The 17,310-nt window shown below is 35.8% G+C and overlaps 1 protein-coding gene across 8 annotated transcripts in view; it reads left to right on the top strand.

Moving 5' to 3' along the window:
• GRIK2 (glutamate ionotropic receptor kainate type subunit 2) overlaps positions 1-17,310 on the top strand; it is a 407,838-nt gene that overhangs the window by 133,458 nt on the left and 257,070 nt on the right. For 7 of the 8 annotated variants that reach the window (XM_061460222.1, XM_061460224.1, XM_061460220.1 and 4 more), the window contains 2 exons: positions 9,617-9,784; positions 13,733-13,990. In XM_061460222.1, the coding sequence (XP_061316206.1) occupies positions 9,617-9,784; positions 13,733-13,990 (426 nt within the window). Of the gene's footprint in view, positions 1-9,616; positions 9,785-13,713; positions 13,991-17,310 lie in introns of those variants that run through there. The other variant, XM_061460226.1, reaches the window with a different exon arrangement.

Raw genomic sequence — 17,310 nt, 5'->3', positions numbered from 1 at the left:
TAGTTTTCTGAAAACTGCTTCTATGTATCTAAATCATAATCCCATAGCAGCACATACTGAATTTTAACCAGGGTAGCAATTCTTTCGGTAGAAGTGATTTTGGTGAGATTGTCACTAAGATGAAAAGATAATAACTTAATTTCTAAGCAACTCTTAATTCAAACATTTTTGGAAACTGAACATTTGAGTACTTATGTGAAACATCATTAAATTTAACAAAGAATGTGTTTGTCACATTTAAAACTTTTCCATCAGTCTAAGTTTGAAGTTTGTTTTTTAGTTCTTTTATAACTTTTGTAACTTTTCCTGTTATTTCACAGCATTCCTATAGCAGTGATTTCAAACTGTTTTGTTGTAGTACTGTTGGGAAACATTTTGAAAGAATGATTAAATTCTCCAAGCAGTACTGAAGAAAAATCTGTTTTAATAGCTTTAAGGACAAAACGGAAGCAATAAAATGTTCCAGTTAATGCACTGTAACATGAAAGCGTTAAGAAGTAGTAATGAATTACTACAAAGTACTGTAAAATATGACGTAGCAAACTGAAATTTGAAAATAGTTTCCTGAAATATAAAAATAATGGATTCCCCCCCCCCACACACTTTACAGTGCCATATGCAGGATAAGAAATCTTTATTTTGTATCTCATATATACAGTCCTTAGAAAGCAAACCTACACTGGTCTAGTTACTGCTAAGCAAATGGATTTACCAGCTCTTGCTTATGCTTATTCAGGGATCATGGAAGAGTACTCGTAGAATTCTACACATTTTCTTTTTAATTAAGAAACTATTTTGTATTGATTCTTTGGATGTTACTTTGCATATGCATGGAAAAAATACCACAATTCTCCATTTTGTCTGAATTGTCTCTGGAAAGAAGTATTTCACTAAATAATAGCAGTATGAGTCCTTTAAATAGGCAGTTGTAACACCTTGCTCCCCAATGGAATTCTAAATACTATTTCATTAGCCCAAAGAGTGACTATGAAGAGCAACAACAAAATTAAATCCATTTATGAAAGTAATTATTCTGTAGATAGTGAAAAGTATATGCAGGTCATGCCATTCACAGTATGGTGTTTTGTATTCTGTACCTTTTCTGTTATATATGTGCAGTCATATACACTTGAAGCCCTGGTACATCTTTTTTCTTTTTCCCTCTCAAATCAGATAATACACTTCATAAAAACTGTTTTGAATTACTGAAGGATTACATCTGTGAAAATCTTGAGAGAAGGAAGAAAAATATGAAAATATAGTTTTTTAACTTGCTTAAATCACTTATCTCCAAACTCCTGAACTTTAAAATATTAAGCATTAAAAAAGAAAAAAAGTCATCCTGAAGCTGATTATAATCACTTATACATTTTACTTCTAGTAAAGATACCCCTCAGGAATCCAGTTCTCAAGTTTTACTTACATTAACAGAGGTCATGGCGTTCAGCAGAACTCAGGTCATACTTTTTTTGTATAAATCCATTTGCAGTATCCACATTTAAGTCTTTTGTGATTGCAAATAAAATTTTATTGACTTTTTAAGTCAAAGCCATAAGAATGAATACTCTTACTGTTTATTTTGAGAGTGGTTGATCTTTTATGATGTGTGTTGTAATTTTAAGCTTTTGTGGGTAATTTCAGTACAGTTTGTTTCCTGGTATTTTTGGAAAGAGGAAAAGATGCTACTTGTTTTGAAGATTTATATAGGCATTAAGTATGAGAATCTGTTTCTTCTTTTTTCTATAGGAAAAAATATAATGCATATTGTCATAGAATCACAGAATAGTTAGGGTTGGAAAGGACCTTAAGATCATCTAGTTCCAACCCCCCCCCCCCCCCTCGCCATTGGCAGGGACATCTCACACTAAACCATATCACCCAACCTAGCCTTGAACACTGCCAGGGATGGAGCGCTCACAACTTCCTTGGGCATCCCATTCCAGTGCCTCACTATCCTTACAGTAAAGAACTTCCTCCTTATATCCAATCTAAACTTCCCCTGTTTAAGTTTTAACCTGTTACCCCTTATTCTGTCACTATAGTCCCTAATATATATGTTTTATGTCTCTAATACATATATATTATGTGATGTTCATTTGCTAGATCCTGCAGGGCTTGCTTTGTTGCTTTTAAATTAGCTGCTGGGTCTTAGAAGGGTGAGTCAAATTATCTGGATAACTGGGAGTTGATTCTGAATATTTTTCTGGCTAGCACATGCAAATAATTGATGCTGAAGATGCACTAGGAATCACTTGATCAGAAAGAGCAAGAAGAAGGTGACTTGACCACATAACAGCAGTCTGCTAAGGTGCACTACTGTTGTAGATGGAAACATAGGTTTAAGTAAGAAAGCAAGTTGGAAGTTAAAGGCTGGGACTGTAGACTAATTTGAAGAAAACAGAGTTCTGACCCTGACTTCCTCTTCTGTTTAAGTATTTTCTACAAGAAAGTATTTGGATAAGAAGCACATGATCTAGAAATTGTGGGCTGGCTCCTATTTCATACCTAGCAGAGCTGTATAGGAGTATATGATAACTTCAGGCTTCCTCTGGTTTTCTGGGTCTTGCAGGCTGAAAACTGCTCTCTTATATTGTAGCCTATCCAATCATGATAACTGTGTTACATGTCAGTATATTGCCTGCTGGTTAGGGCATTGGTCTGAACAGTGAAAGAGCATGGCTTGGAGTTTGGTTTATAATGGAATCTGTTTTCTGCTTTATAGGCTAGCACTTTAACATGTTTATTTGAAAAAAAATCAATAATCATATAATCACAAGCATATTTCATTGAATGTGTCTTTGAACTTCTGATTAAGAGCTTTCTGACTTCTGTGAAATTTGGTGCTTTTCTGTTTCATCTTTGTATGTCAAGAGATCCTACCATGAGTTTCTAGATTGCAATATTTGTATGTCGAGGGATCCTAGCATGAGTTTCTTATACTGAGATATTTCTATACATGCTTGGATGCCTAGAGTTCCTAGGAAACTTTTCAGCTTTCCACGGAATTGTCAAGTTATTCTTGGTAACTGCTGAACCACAGGCTCTGGAAACTTTGGAGAAATTAGGTGTGCAAACTTTCTAAGCCCTGCTTCAAAAATGATAATGATAAGCTTTGAGTCCTACATTCTTTCCTGACTATTGTTTACCTTATTAAAACAAAACTGTCCCTCCTTCCTCAAAGAATACCTAAAAAACAAGCTGTTTTTGCTTCAGCTTTTGCATATGGAAGTATTAGTATTAAATAGGACGGTATTGTAGGAGTGAAATTCAAAATAAATTGACTTTTTTAACGTCTACTTCTCACAATTTTATCACTTTTATTTGAAAAACAACTGAAAACCTGGATAAAATTTCCTTCGCTGTGTACAGTTTGGCATCTCAAATGTGGTTCCAGAAACAACCCAATGTTTGAGAAGATGGGTGAATAACTTTTTGTGGCCTAATGCACTATTGTTAACATTTATCTATGCTTAGTCCTAGGAGGTTAGGGAACTGGTATGCTTAGTGTTCTAATATATTTTTGAGACTCTTTCTGGAATAAAAATAAATGGTCTATGATTTATATATCTTCAAACCTGTAAGTAAGAATGTTTGAAAATTGTAGCTGCTCTGTAAGTAGCCTATAAATGGACGGAAGACTACTGCATTAATCCTTGTGAATGTGTTTAGGCAAAACCTAATTGTAATGTTTGAAAAGTTACTGTATCATTAAAAAATGGTGCTCATGCCAAAATGTGACTGATATTACTTTTCATTATGTATTAATAAAGGCCTCCTTCATAGCTGTCTGTAAACTTGTGCAGATTGGTGCATGACAATGATAACATAGCTATAGTGTTAAAAAATTATAGCTATTAATAACAGCGTATGTGTGAGATCTTTACCAAATTGGTTTGATATTAGGAAAAAAAAAAGAAACTTCATCTTACATCTTTCTATGAGAAAATCACATTTAAAATTGAAATTATTAATGTTATTTTTTCCATAACTTTGATAACATCAACAATACTATATTAGAATGAGTTTGTGTTTAAATTTTTCTCTCCTAAATTCACATTTGAAAACCATGGAAGTTTTAGTTCTGTGTATATAGTTCATATTCATATACATGCAGTGATATTAAAACCCAATTATTTTATCTTCAGTCATTTAAAGTCGTCTGTAAGCTTCATTCCCTCTGATTTGTCAGGTTATGATCTGAGATAGTGTGGCCTTCTGTTAAGTATTTAAAGGTTTCACTTTTCAGAGGTCATGGATTGTAAAATAGCCTGTAGCTACTGTAATTAAATAACATTCATTTCTACTGAGACAAACTTGGGACTGTACTGGAACAAAGGAGAAATTATTTGATTTAGTATCAGCCAAGTTTGCTAGTTTGCTTGTTTGTAGTTCTACTCAGACACTTTTGAAGCTTGTTTGAATCTGTATTTTTTCAAGTATGCAACAGTAGTTCAGGTTTTATGGCATGCATCTGTTTCAAAAGTACTCCATGCATAAGATGAGAGATTTATGAATGACTTGTTCTGGGACTTGTGTTTATCTAGTGGTTTTGTGTAGTTAAGCACTTCTGTAATTTCTGCAGGTTTTATCACATATCACATGGAGATGATAATGCAAAACACACAAGATAGTGATCCCTAAAATGGATCTTTTAATTTTTAATTAAAATTAATTAATTTGAACAATCTCAGAACAAATTATTTTTTACTTCTTTTTTTATAATTTCAGGTTTTCCTTTTCTTTGGGGAATAATGTCTACATTGCTTAGACTAATGTACTAAATGTTGTATTTTTTTAGATAAAATATTACTGGGTTATTTTCAGTGGTTTCTGTTTCCAAAGAAACTGTTACTGCATCAGTATTACATTGGTGACTGTATTTTCCCTATTGCTTATGGGAAATAATCATAGAAGAGTAGAATAGTTAGGGTTGCGAAGGACCTTAAGATCATCTAATTCCAACTCCCCTGCCATGGGCAGGGACACCTAGCCCTAGACCATGTCACCCCCATAGCTCTATCCAACCTGTCCTTGAACACTGCCAGGGATGAAGCATTTACCACTTCTTTGGGCCACCCATTCCAGTGCCTCTCCATCCTCACAGTAACAAACTTCTTCCTTGTATCTAACTTGAACTTCCCTTATTTTAGTTTGAACCATTTAACCCTTTTCCTGTCTCTACAGTCCCTAATGAAGAGTCCCTCTCCAGCATCCTTGTAGGCCCCCTTCAGATACTGGAAGGCTGCCATGAGGTCTCCACGCAGCCTTCTTATCTGCAGGCTGAAAAGCCCCTATTTTCTCAGCCTTTGTATAGGAGATTCTCTAGCTCCCTTACCATACTTATAGCCTTCCTCTGGACTTCCTTCAGATCCTTCTTATGTTGAGGACAGCAGAAGTGCACACAGAACTCCAAGTGGGGTCTCATGAGAGCAGAGTAGAGGGGCAGGATCACCTCCTGAAACCTGCTGCTCACACTCCTTTTGATGCAGCCCAGGATATGATTGGCTTTCTGGGCTGTGAGTGCACACTGAAGCGGGCTCATGTTCAGTTTCTCATTGACCAACACCCTGAAGTCCTTCTCCACAGGGCTGCTCTGAATCTCTTCTCTGCCCAACCTGTAGCTGTGCCTGGGATTGCTCTGACCCAGGTGTAGGACCTTACACTTGTCATGGTTAAACTTCATGAGGCTGGCATCAGCCCACCTCACAAGCGTGTCAAGGTCCCTCTGGATGGCATTCCTTCCCTCCAGCATATCAACAGAACCACACAGCCTGGTGTCATCGGCAAACTTGCTGAGGGCACACTCAATCCCACTGTCCATGTTGCTGACAAAGGTGTTGAACAGGGTCAGTCCCAACACCTACCACTAGGGGACACCACTCGTTACTGTTCTCTAGCTGGACATTGAGCCCTTGACTGCAACTCTGCATGCAGCCACCCAGCCAGTTCTTTACCCACCGAGTGGTCCATTCATCAAATTTATGTCTTTCCAGTGTAGAGACAAGGATGTCATGTGAGACAGTGTCAAACGCTTTGCACAAGTCCGGGTAGACGATGTCAACTGCTTTGCCCCTGTCCATCAGTTCTGTAACCTCATCACAGAAGGCACCAAATTAGTCAGGCATGATTTGCCCTTAGTGAAGCCATGTTTGCTGTCACCAGCCACCCCATTGTTTTACATGTGCCTTAGCCTGGTTTCCAGGAGAGTCTGCTCCACGATCCTGCCAGGCACAGAGGTGAGACTGATTGGTCTGTAGTTTCCTGGGTCTTCCATTTTCCGTTTCTGAAAAGGGGTGTTATATTTCCTTTTTTCTAGATGCTGGGAACTTCACCTGACTGCCATGATTTTTCAAATAAGAACTTATTATATGAAAGTTTTTTCCATGTGACAACTGATGAAAAATCCTAGTGGACTTGAGATCCAGTAAAAGCAGTTCTGTTGTATCAAGATTAATAGGGGATTTGAATTATCCTGGATGTCCCTGCAAAAGATACAGTATTTAAAGATTGGTTTACAGTTGTTCATGCTTGGACTAGCCTGTCTTAAAAATTCCCCATCACTGTGATTCAGATGTTGATCACTACTAAAATCTAGTGAGCTTTTTGTGAAGTAGTTATTGTGACAATAAAGACTTGAAGTGTTCAGCTATACAGCAGTCACCTACTGTATGCAGTCAATAAAACTTCATGAGCTACAGATTGAGCTGTAGCTACATAATGCCATGTTCCCTAACATTACTGTTTAGGGCAGAGATGAACTTCCATATTATTAACACTGTAAATGAAGAAGTCATATATGAGACCATTAAAGCAAACTAAGTATTAAATACACATTTACTCCTTTTAAGTTTTTTTGTCTCTGTTTTCAGGTGGCAGTGAAAATACATCCATTTCCTCTAGGATGTGCTGTTAGTTGTGTAAGACAACTGATGGTTTTGCCTATTATGGGTCTATAAATGGTGTTGACAAACCCCAACACCTGCATTTTTCAAGCTGTTAGAGATAGTAGTTGGCTCTGCTGCTTGTTCACATATCAATGTCAAGATTTATGACTTTTCTGTCTGCTTATCTGAGAGCAGGCAGTGCATTCCTCAATTTGACTATTAAGACGGCTTTCATGAATACGAGGCTCAACAGCAGTAGAGAACAGCCTGCCTGGGAGGGAACAACATGACTTGGTATGCTATGAAAGCCTCAGGAAACCTCTATCTTTTTATACTTGAGTATACCGGAAATGGAAAACCAATCCCTTTCATTAATTTCTTTTCCATTTTATATATATAAATATATAAAAAACAACCCCAAAACCCACATTTTCTTTAGAAATACTAAAAGTATTTCTTTTGCTATTACTTACATATTCAGTAACAAACATAAGAACGTAACAGTAAGCCCCAGGCAGTTTAAAGTTTCCAAATAAGTTTCTGCTTACATCTTATACAGCACTAGAGAAAGCACTCTTTAAGGCTTCCCATTCCTGTCAGTCTGAACTCATTTACATGCCTTTGCTGAGCAACCTGAAAGTGTCTGAAGCATAGACTTCCAAGCACACTTCAAAGGGCTCGCACCTGGAGAATGAGAAGCTGCATTGTGACTACTTTCTGATATGAAGAATGCAGGCATCTGTCTGCTTAAGCTCTTGCTCTTAGTGTGTTGGTTCAATGTAAATCACTTGAAAGTTTAGTTGAAAAATGGTGATGCCCTGTGTGCAGTATTAGTTTGGCCAAAGCTAGCAGCTGTTACTCATTACAAAGGAGCCTGGCACTTTCAGCCATTTTGCACATTAGCAGGACACGGGCCACTTTGAGAGCCTCTTGATTGGAGTCTCTTCTTGGTGTGAAGATTAAGATGAACTTACACCTGCTAGAATCCAAAATACTGAATTGTATGATGTTCCTCCCCTGCTGCTTGAGCAGACAATTATGGAAGTAGCATAAAGCTGAAATGAAAGGTGGCTAGTGGAAGTTTGATAACCTCTAGGTAGAAAACAGCCAGGAAACTGCAAGTATATGGTCTAATTTAGATTCCTCTAGGGTTTTTATTTTTAATTCGGTGTCTAGCCAATGTAAAATGTGAAAATATTCAGGAGCAGGTATTAGAAGCTGTGTTTTCCTACCTTCTAGCAAAATATCCTAATCATAGGACAACAGAAACAGGTTATTCTACCTGTTTTCCTTGGGAATACAAATTTACCCTGAAGCAGACAGACCATATGCTGCTAGCTTTCCTGGGGATACATTTATCACAGGAACAGAGAATGTGTGAGTGAGGGAACAAACTACTGAATGGTGCACATGGGAAATTTCATGTTGTTGCCACTCACCACAGGTAGAGTCTTTGTCATCTTCATAAAACTGGCTTACTATGTGATGGACTGTCACTACTATTAGGAATTACCCAGATATGAGAGGTCAAAATGCATATTTATTTTATTTTATGCTGAGAGTCATGGCTGCATCTTTGAGAGGGAATTCCCCATCTCAAGAATTTAGAGATAAGCAGAATGAAAAATACAGAAATAAAGAAGGAAGATATTTACCTTCCAACACATTTAAATAAGAAATCTTCCAGTGTAAATAATTCAGTTAGAAGAGATATTGTAATGTTATTTTTCTTTATGGATCCATTGTAACTTAGGGTATATATATATATACTTTTTTTTAATATCTGTTTGTGTGATACTGGGTTATTCAGATATATTTGAACAACTGCTTTCTGGATGCCTTAGGAAAGCCTGTAAAATCTACTTTAATTTTAATTATGTTCATGGAAATGTCTTTTTATTTTTCTTGTCCCTGACTAGCTATACTTTTTATTTATTTACTAGCTTTTAGTTTTCTGCAGCAATTTTTAAATATTTCCCCAAATCAAAATAGGATCTTATTATTATGTCACAGTTTGATCTATAATGTTTAGATGCTGTAAGTCTTAAGCAGTCCTGTCAGACTATGTTTTTCTGAACAGAGTACTTCCTTGATATCAAAAGCAATGGTTGCCTTTCATATTAATATTGAATTATCATAAAAACAAATATGGTAATTTTTTTCATTTTTTGTGTACTATGCCTTTATTTATCTAAATGTTATCCAAGTGTCTTTTGCTTTAGCTTCTAGAGTATTGTTAAAATTGGTTACATATTCTATGCTCAATCAGTTTGGACCGTTTCCCTATTTTTTGCTTAAGCAAATGCCTTCCCCATCAGTGTCTCATTCTCAGTTTTAAATGATTAATGTTTAAATAATTATTAGTCACATCTCATCTCAGTAGTTAGTTCTTGTGCTTTTAAACTAATATTATTTGAACATCTGCCCCTAGGGCTCTCAGCAACCATTGGAGAGTTCATCTGAAGGAAAAAAGTTAACACCTCCACCCTATAGTGGGAAGTGGGTTGGAAGAGGTTGTTGAATTACAAAACTGAAAAGCCTTTTCATATTTAATAATGTCAGAAAGGGAGAGTCTATAAGTAAATACACAGGTTTTCATTGAAGTTAGCTTGATTTGTTGGTGGGTTATTTATGGTTTGTCTCAGACCTTACCAAAATAATGAGATAACTTCATAAGTTACACTCTATGAAGTTTATTAAGTTTGTGTTTTCCTTTCTTCTTTCACTAACAGGAGGCATTTTTGAGTGTGTGGAATCTGGCCCAATGGGAGCAGAAGAATTAGCCTTCAGATTTGCTGTGAACACAATCAACAGAAATAGAACTCTTCTGCCAAACACCACATTAACATATGACACCCAAAAGATAAATCTCTATGACAGTTTTGAAGCATCCAAAAAAGGTAACCTTTTGCATATTTATTTTTTTTTAATGAGCAACTAAGACTCACCTAGTTTACCTACCTGCAAAAATGTCTGTTCAATAAAACCCTATGCAATGATACTGTACAAGTTTGTGGCTGACATCAAAGAACTGCTTTAAAGATCTCTCCTGGAAGACTGTAATGGTAACTGCTTACAAATTTTGTTGTCATCTTTGCTCCCACTGCCCCTATCTAAAAGTTGTATCTTTAAATACTTAAAATCTGAAATAAATTTTTCTGAGCATTGTAAGCAACCCTTTTGGAGTGAGAAAACATTATCTACAGACTTTTTCCTGAAAAATGCCAAGTGCCCCCAAATTCTAGTGAACCAAGAAGGCTCCAATTCAATTTTAAGCATCCAATTACTTCAAGTACATCTCTACAAATACCTTTATTGTATGAATGTCTCATATGCAGTTAATCAGGTGTGTGCTTCAAAGAGGAGGAAGTAGTTGTAATTTTGTGCATTTTATATTAACATAGGATAACCCCCCCCCTTAATATTAAGTCTGTTCTTAAGAATATTGTTATCAGGTAAATGTCTAGGCCTAAGTTCAGTAGTTTTATCCTAAGTATAAATAATTTGTTAAATTAAAAATTAGGTCTATTTCTAAACATTTTTTCTAAATTTTCAAATCTTGGATTCTTACACAAATTGAAGTTTCCATATTGCTTTACATTCAAATCCGTGATGGTAGATGTAAGTTGTACTGCATCATTGCCATATCCTAAAAGCACAACCCCCAACAAGTTCAATATGTATTTGTAGAAGAAAATACAAAGCCTGGTGTCAGAACTCAGTAGGACTGAATTTTGCATTGTACTACATGTTCTTTGAAAAAACTTTTTCTCATTAAATTGAGGAGACGATTTCATCTGAATGTTATTCTTAACAACAATAAAGCAAACAAAAAAGAAAGTTGAGTCAGAAGTCAACCTGCATTTCTCATGACAGAATCTAGCAAAATTTGCTAGGTGATCTGGTCCCAGTATGACACTCCAAGCCTTGAAGACTGGAAGATTTACACAATAAAATGGTTTTGATGTTATAGTGAGCTAAGATGAATACAAACTTTTGATGACACCTTATAAATGTTACATATGGAAAAGTTGCCATGTCAGGATGAATGTACATTGAAGTACATCTTAAGTGGAATATAATTGTGATTAAAAAAATTAGAAATAATAAATATTTATTCTCTTTTGCTGTAACATGCAAAGTTAATATTGCTAACCTGTTTTGTCTCTTTGTCTCCTAAATATACAATTCTAACATAGGCTGTTGTTGCTAGGTATGAAAACATACAGTATTGATATTTGTACAGAAATACACACAATTTGGTCATTGTAAAGTGTTTTGATTTATGAAAAATATTATGAGCTAAATATTTATGCCTAGCAAGATAATTTCTTTTCAGAGGAGGGTTTGTGAAGAAATAAAAGGAAAATAACTGTTTTTAAAAAGTCTTTTTGAGTAGTTGTTCTGGTGTCTTGTTTCATAGATTAAAGTAGGTTCTGGGAAAGACTACTCTTTCTTTTCCATCTTGGCCAATGAATAAATAAATTCTGGCCTCTTCCTTCTCCTTTCCTCCTCATCTTCCAAATTCAGCTGTTTCCTGACTCCAGAACACACTGTCCTGTGAAATTCAATAGAACAAAGTCTCTCAGTTCCTGAGGTAGGGTGTAGAGAGCAGAGAAATTTATTCTGTGATATTTAATTCCTTAAGCCTTTCCTAAGACAATGCAACTACTTTCAGCCCTTAAATGAGGTTTGCTTGAAAGTGAAAGGTAGCATGTTGCTGATTCTTGATAGACTGTAGTAGCTGAAGTTAGAATGGCGACCTGCTATTGATTGGACATATGGAATAGATTGTATATATTCATTGTTCCCACTTGCATCTTGGATGAGAATGCAACTCTTTATTTGTAACTGGTCGGGCTGTATCAAAATCTGTGTAACCTTTTGTTGTTAATAGCCTTTTGCTTCATCAATTCACAATACAGCCAACTACATTTCCACTGACAGGTGCTTTAGTTCAGAATTAAAGGCTAAATGTCAACATAAAATGATTCATTTATGATGACTCCAAAGCAGAGTTTTAACAGTGAGGCTTAAACATTTGACTCATTTTGTGGCTCGTGATTAGGACTATCAGTGAGCAGGTAGAAGCTGCATCAAAAATAGCCTGTTTAGATCTCTCTGTAACACATAGTTTTGAAGTTGAATATAAATGAAATTTTTTTTTTTTTTTTAAAGGTAGTGTATGAAATAGCAATCTGAAGGTAAGATGGTATTCCCAAAATCCTGTTTCAGTGAAGAATAATGTCAATGCAAGCAAAATATCCCCAGTGCACTAGCAAAATTGGTATGTGTCTGATAGAGCCAGTGCCATATTAAATCACGTGTGAAAGCATTGTATTATTCAAATCGCAGAAACAGAAGGGGGAAAAAAAAAAAAAGCCTATTGAAAAACCATCTGGTATCTATGGCTGTTGTTAGTGATCCCATTTACTGACATTTGCATAAAGCTTGTTGATTGCTCTTAGGAAGGGCAATATTAGCATAAATGTTTTTTTTATCAAGCTAGTCATTTAGGCCCTGATCCGATGCTCAGAAATGCAATGGAGATCCCATATGCCTATGAAAAGTTAATTTAAACTAAAAGTGCTCTTTAGTAATGAAAAGGTGTGCCAGCATAGTTTCTGGAACGCACTTGAAAGACTTAGCAATATTTTCATCATGTTGAAAAAGGTGTGAACAATAAACTAATTTTGATTTGCTGAAAAAGTAATGCGGCAAAATGTGTTTCTGCTGCTTGTTTCCTCAGCTGTCAGGAACACTGATGTTAGAGTAACAATATCAGTTAATCAAACCTCATACAAATATTTGCATAGGTTGGATTAAGAAGATACTTTTCATTACTTCTGTTTACTAAGTAGGGTATTTTCTTTGAAGACAGAATCTGATGTTTTTCTGATCCGCATACTCATAAAGGTTATATCTCTGGTAATTATCTAAACAGAAGGGCATGGGCTGAAACACTGACCTGCATTAATGACTAATTTTCCTGCATTCTTTTTTTGTCATGCCCCAACTAATATTCTACAAAATATAGTGGAGCGTACTGTGGGACATAATAAATGACCAGAGACTACTAATGCATTGTATAGGTAGGGCAACCCTATGTTGGAAACAGGAGAGCTAAGCTACTTGAATGCAGCAGTATCGTGTCAGTGAATCTCAGGGTCAGTTTTATCTGTTAATGCAGGTATAGGAAACATGAGTGTTACCAGTGTTTCAGAAGGGACATTTATTTATCTATTTATTTATTTATTTATTTATTTATTTATTTATTTTTCATTAGCAGATAGCAATTTAATTTTTAATTTTAAGGAAAATGTTGTCTTTTAAATTTTGCTCATCAACATGCCTACTTTTCAGATACAGAAATTCAAATGTCCATTTCAATGAAAGTAATAATTTGTCTAATAACTGGAATCTACTTAACACATAAAATTTCTAGAGTAGTTAAGATCTCAGTAGAAATAGTGTTGATTGGTTGAAGAAGACTGTCCCATATGGACCTTTTCCAAATGTAAGATGCAACTGAGCATAAATCTCTTGTATCTTTTAGAAGATGCAGAATTGCTGGCCTTTGTGACTTCCACTGACAATGAGGTGTTTATTAAATGTAGCCGAGCATTATTTTAATGTTAAGTGTTGTTATTCATCAACTCGTGAAAGTTTAGGAATGTACTCTGAAACTGAAATCTGTGTAAAGTGAAAGGGTAACACAACAAGGGAGATCTGTCAGCAGTGCACTTACATTTCATGGAGTGCCTTTTGTTTTATATGAAATGTGCAGTACCTTCTGGCACATTGCTTTCTTTCCTCTCATCATTGACAGACTTCTGTCTCCTCTTCAGCCTGCGATCAGCTGTCCCTTGGGGTGGCTGCCATCTTCGGACCATCTCATAGCTCTTCAGCTAATGCCGTGCAATCCATCTGCAACGCTTTGGGTGTTCCACATATCCAGACCCGCTGGAAACATCAGGTGTCAGACAACAAGGACTCCTTCTATGTCAGCCTCTATCCAGATTTCTCTTCACTCAGCCGTGCCATACTTGACCTTGTGCAGTTCTTCAAGTGGAAAACAGTAACTGTTGTTTATGATGACAGCACTGGTAAGGCTAAAGCATTAGATTGCGTGCAGATGTATTCTATGTGCAGATGTATTCACTTGTACAAAGAGAGAGAGGACAGGTGTCACTACTCATATTTCTTAAGAGAATTAAATTATAACAATTTCTATCTGCAAGGTAGCGTATAGCAAATAATGTACATTTATTAGTATAAGTATTCCCATAAGTATGCTTTAGTTGCTGAATTCTGTGTTTGCGCTCATAGCTGTCAGTAGCATCAGTCACACTCTATTTGCATTTTCTGCAGTGCCTTAACACTTGTGAACAACTATGTCTTTTAATTTTATTTAAAGCTTTTAATTCTGAAGAAAAATATGGTAACTTGAGAGATGTATTAGTATGCTTGGTGAAACAGAAGACCTAAATTCTAACACTGCTTCTGGCATTAGTTAAGGTAGACAACAGATGCCATATTTGTTTGTAATTTCAGTATCTGCTTTTTTTTTCAGAGAGAATTCTAGAAGGAGTTCTGGTTTTAGCTGCTAGAAATTGAAACCTAAAGAGATTTGAAGGCTTGTTTTGCAGATGAGTTCCATGAGTTGAAAATTAACTCCTGACTTTCCAGCAAAAACATACCAATTTGCTACCTTTCCGTTACCTTACTCTAAAATTTGTATTGCCTTAAGGAAAGTTGACAATGAATAAGGAGACTCAAGTATTTAGTTTATTTTAAAAACATGAAGAATTATTTCAGGAAATACTCATGCTACATTTTTATTTCTTTCTGGATGGCTTGACCCTTCATGTTAGGACACTGGTTGATCCTGCTGATAAACTGTCATGCAAGCTACAACATCTTTTTTTCTTGAAATCTGTTGCTGTTTGAAGAGACAGAAAAAAAATCAGTTTTAAAAAGCTAATCCTCTCTTTTGTGGCATTTGCTGTAAATAAATTGAAATTTTAATTTAAGACTGTCAAGCTCTCTTTATTAGCATCTTCTGTGGATAATTCAAAGAATTCAAAATCAGGACACACTGCTGGGAAGTCCACATTATCTCTTGCCTTTGAAGTACGGATGGGAAAAACTCTTAGCTGTGAGAAACTGTCAATCTTAAAGAAGTAGATTTATTTGTTAGATAGATAAATTTGTTAGATAAATTGTCATAGAGTGCAATGGCAAACTGGTATTGTTTGAGACAAGGGGTGGGAGGAGAGGAATCTTTTGAAAGGAAGTAGTTACTTCAGCTGAGGAAGAGGTATTCTGCCATGGGATAAGATAAACATTCAGATATTCAGATGTGAACCTAGGGCTAAAGCTGAATATGATGGTTTCAGGTAACATTTTGAAACTGTGTTGTAAGAATCCTGTGCAGCTGAAGACAATTCAAATCCATTAAAACGAATGCAGCCAGAAAACCATCAGTGTTTAAATCTGTTTCTTCCATCTGGCCAAGGATTCCTCAATCAAAGATAGATATCATTCTTATTTCATCCTCCTTTGTTTCTCTTTTAATCACCCACATTTTACTCTCCTTTATTAAAAAAGTTAGGAGGATTTTTTTTTTTTTTTTGGCTTTTAAGGATTTTTTTTTTTTCCAAATGTGCTCCATCTGCTGTACAGAAAAAAATTTGGAATGAGGCTGTAGAAAAATTTTCTTGCTAGTCTGAAGGTAAGTGTTGCTTCTTGTGATCATTTTAAGTGACAAAATATATTCCTTTTAACTAGAATTTCCCATCAAAAAAAAAAAAATCATCCCCTCTCTCAACTCCCCTCCCCCCAAAATGAAAAAAAAACACCAAAACCTAACAGGATGTAATGAGAGGTTAGATAGCTTTGTTTTTTTTTTTCCTTAAAGTAATTTATGGTCTCTTTGTTAATTAAATACCGCTAAACTGTCCCGGGATACTAATTAAGTCCTTTCAGATTTACAGATCTGTTATAATCAATTGTCTTTAAGAAAGAAAAGTGGGAAAATGCAGTATGTTCATCATCGTGGTTTTAATTGGTCTCAAACAGTAACTTAATTTCAAGTACATATTCTAATCTCTGTGCTAAATAAAACAGACTAGATAAATTCTAAATAAGTTTGTAATGTTACAGAATTCCTAAACAAAGAAATATGGACAGTTAGATGCTTTGGCCTTTAAATTATAGTGGCAGTTATATTGCCAACTACTGCTTTATGCTGATCAAGTTGATATAAACAGGGCTCTGAGGTTTTTTCTTAATTAACATTTGTTTTGGTCTTGGGTGAATGAGTATAAACACCAAAAATCTGTTGCATCTATGAACAGAAGCCAAAGTAAAAGCTGGAAAAAATTACTTCAGAAATAAAAATGTTATGCGTTGGTTTTCAGTATTGAGCCCTGTGTTTTAATTCAAATGAAGGAAAAAGATGCCATTTTGTTGATATTTTTATGGTAATGTACAGATAGCATTGATTCGTAAATAAAATTACAATTTCTTTGGACCAGTATTTAGCGTTGTTGTGGCCTCACCTTGTGTATTAAATGCAGCTCCATACCCTGCAATTTAAAAAGAATATTAAGGTACTTGAATGTGTCTGGAGAAGGTCAATAAAGCTAGTGAAAGTCTGAAATGCATGGTGAGCAGCTCAGGATGCTGAGTTTGTCTAGTTTGGAGAGAAAGAGGCTGATGCATGACCTCACTGTTCTCTAGAGCTTCCTGAGGAGAGGAAGTGGAGAGGGAGGTGCTGAGCATTTTTCACTGACATCCAGTGGTAGAACTCATGGGAATGCACAAAGCTGCATCAGGGAGGTTCAGACTTGACATTAAGAAGCATTTCTTTACCAAGACACTGGAAACTTCCTGGAGAGGTGGTCAATGCCCCAAGCCTGTCAGTATTTAAGAGGCATTTGGACAATGCTGTTAATAATACGCGTTTACTCTTGGTCGGCCTTGAATTGGTCAGGCAGTTGGACTAGATGACTATTGTAGGTCCCTTCCAGCTGAACTATTCTATATTTCACATATGTTATTTCTAGATTTCTTGCATCTTGTTGTTTAGTGTGTGTATGTGTGTGTTTTCCTCCATTTTGTTTTATCCTGTGCTACTACAAAACAGGATACTCATCTTTGCAGTTAATGTAACTTTACACTAAGGGGAATTAAAGATCTGGGGGGTGAGATGGATGTGGGGTGATGGCAGATGGGCAGTAATGCTAGAAAATGAAGGAAAAAAAACCCAAGTGATTCAAAGGCAAGGGAGAAAAATTCTCTTTAAGGGGAACATACATAGGGCACTATGAAGGTGAGAAAAGGTGATCAAGAAACATTAGAGAACAGGCAACTGAGGAGGACAATAGAAATTGGGATGTTCTGAAAAGCTTGCTCATCTTTT

The sequence above is a fragment of the Pezoporus flaviventris genome, unplaced genomic scaffold (assembly GCF_033815535.1).
Source record: "Pezoporus flaviventris isolate CSIRO_AGI_PZ_B2104156 unplaced genomic scaffold, CSIRO_AGI_Pfla_v1 ptg000031l, whole genome shotgun sequence".
NCBI classification, from domain to species: domain Eukaryota; kingdom Metazoa; phylum Chordata; class Aves; order Psittaciformes; family Psittacidae; genus Pezoporus; species Pezoporus flaviventris.
Note: the sequence above shows the minus strand (reverse complement) of the source record. Positions and strands in the feature narration are given on the sequence as shown.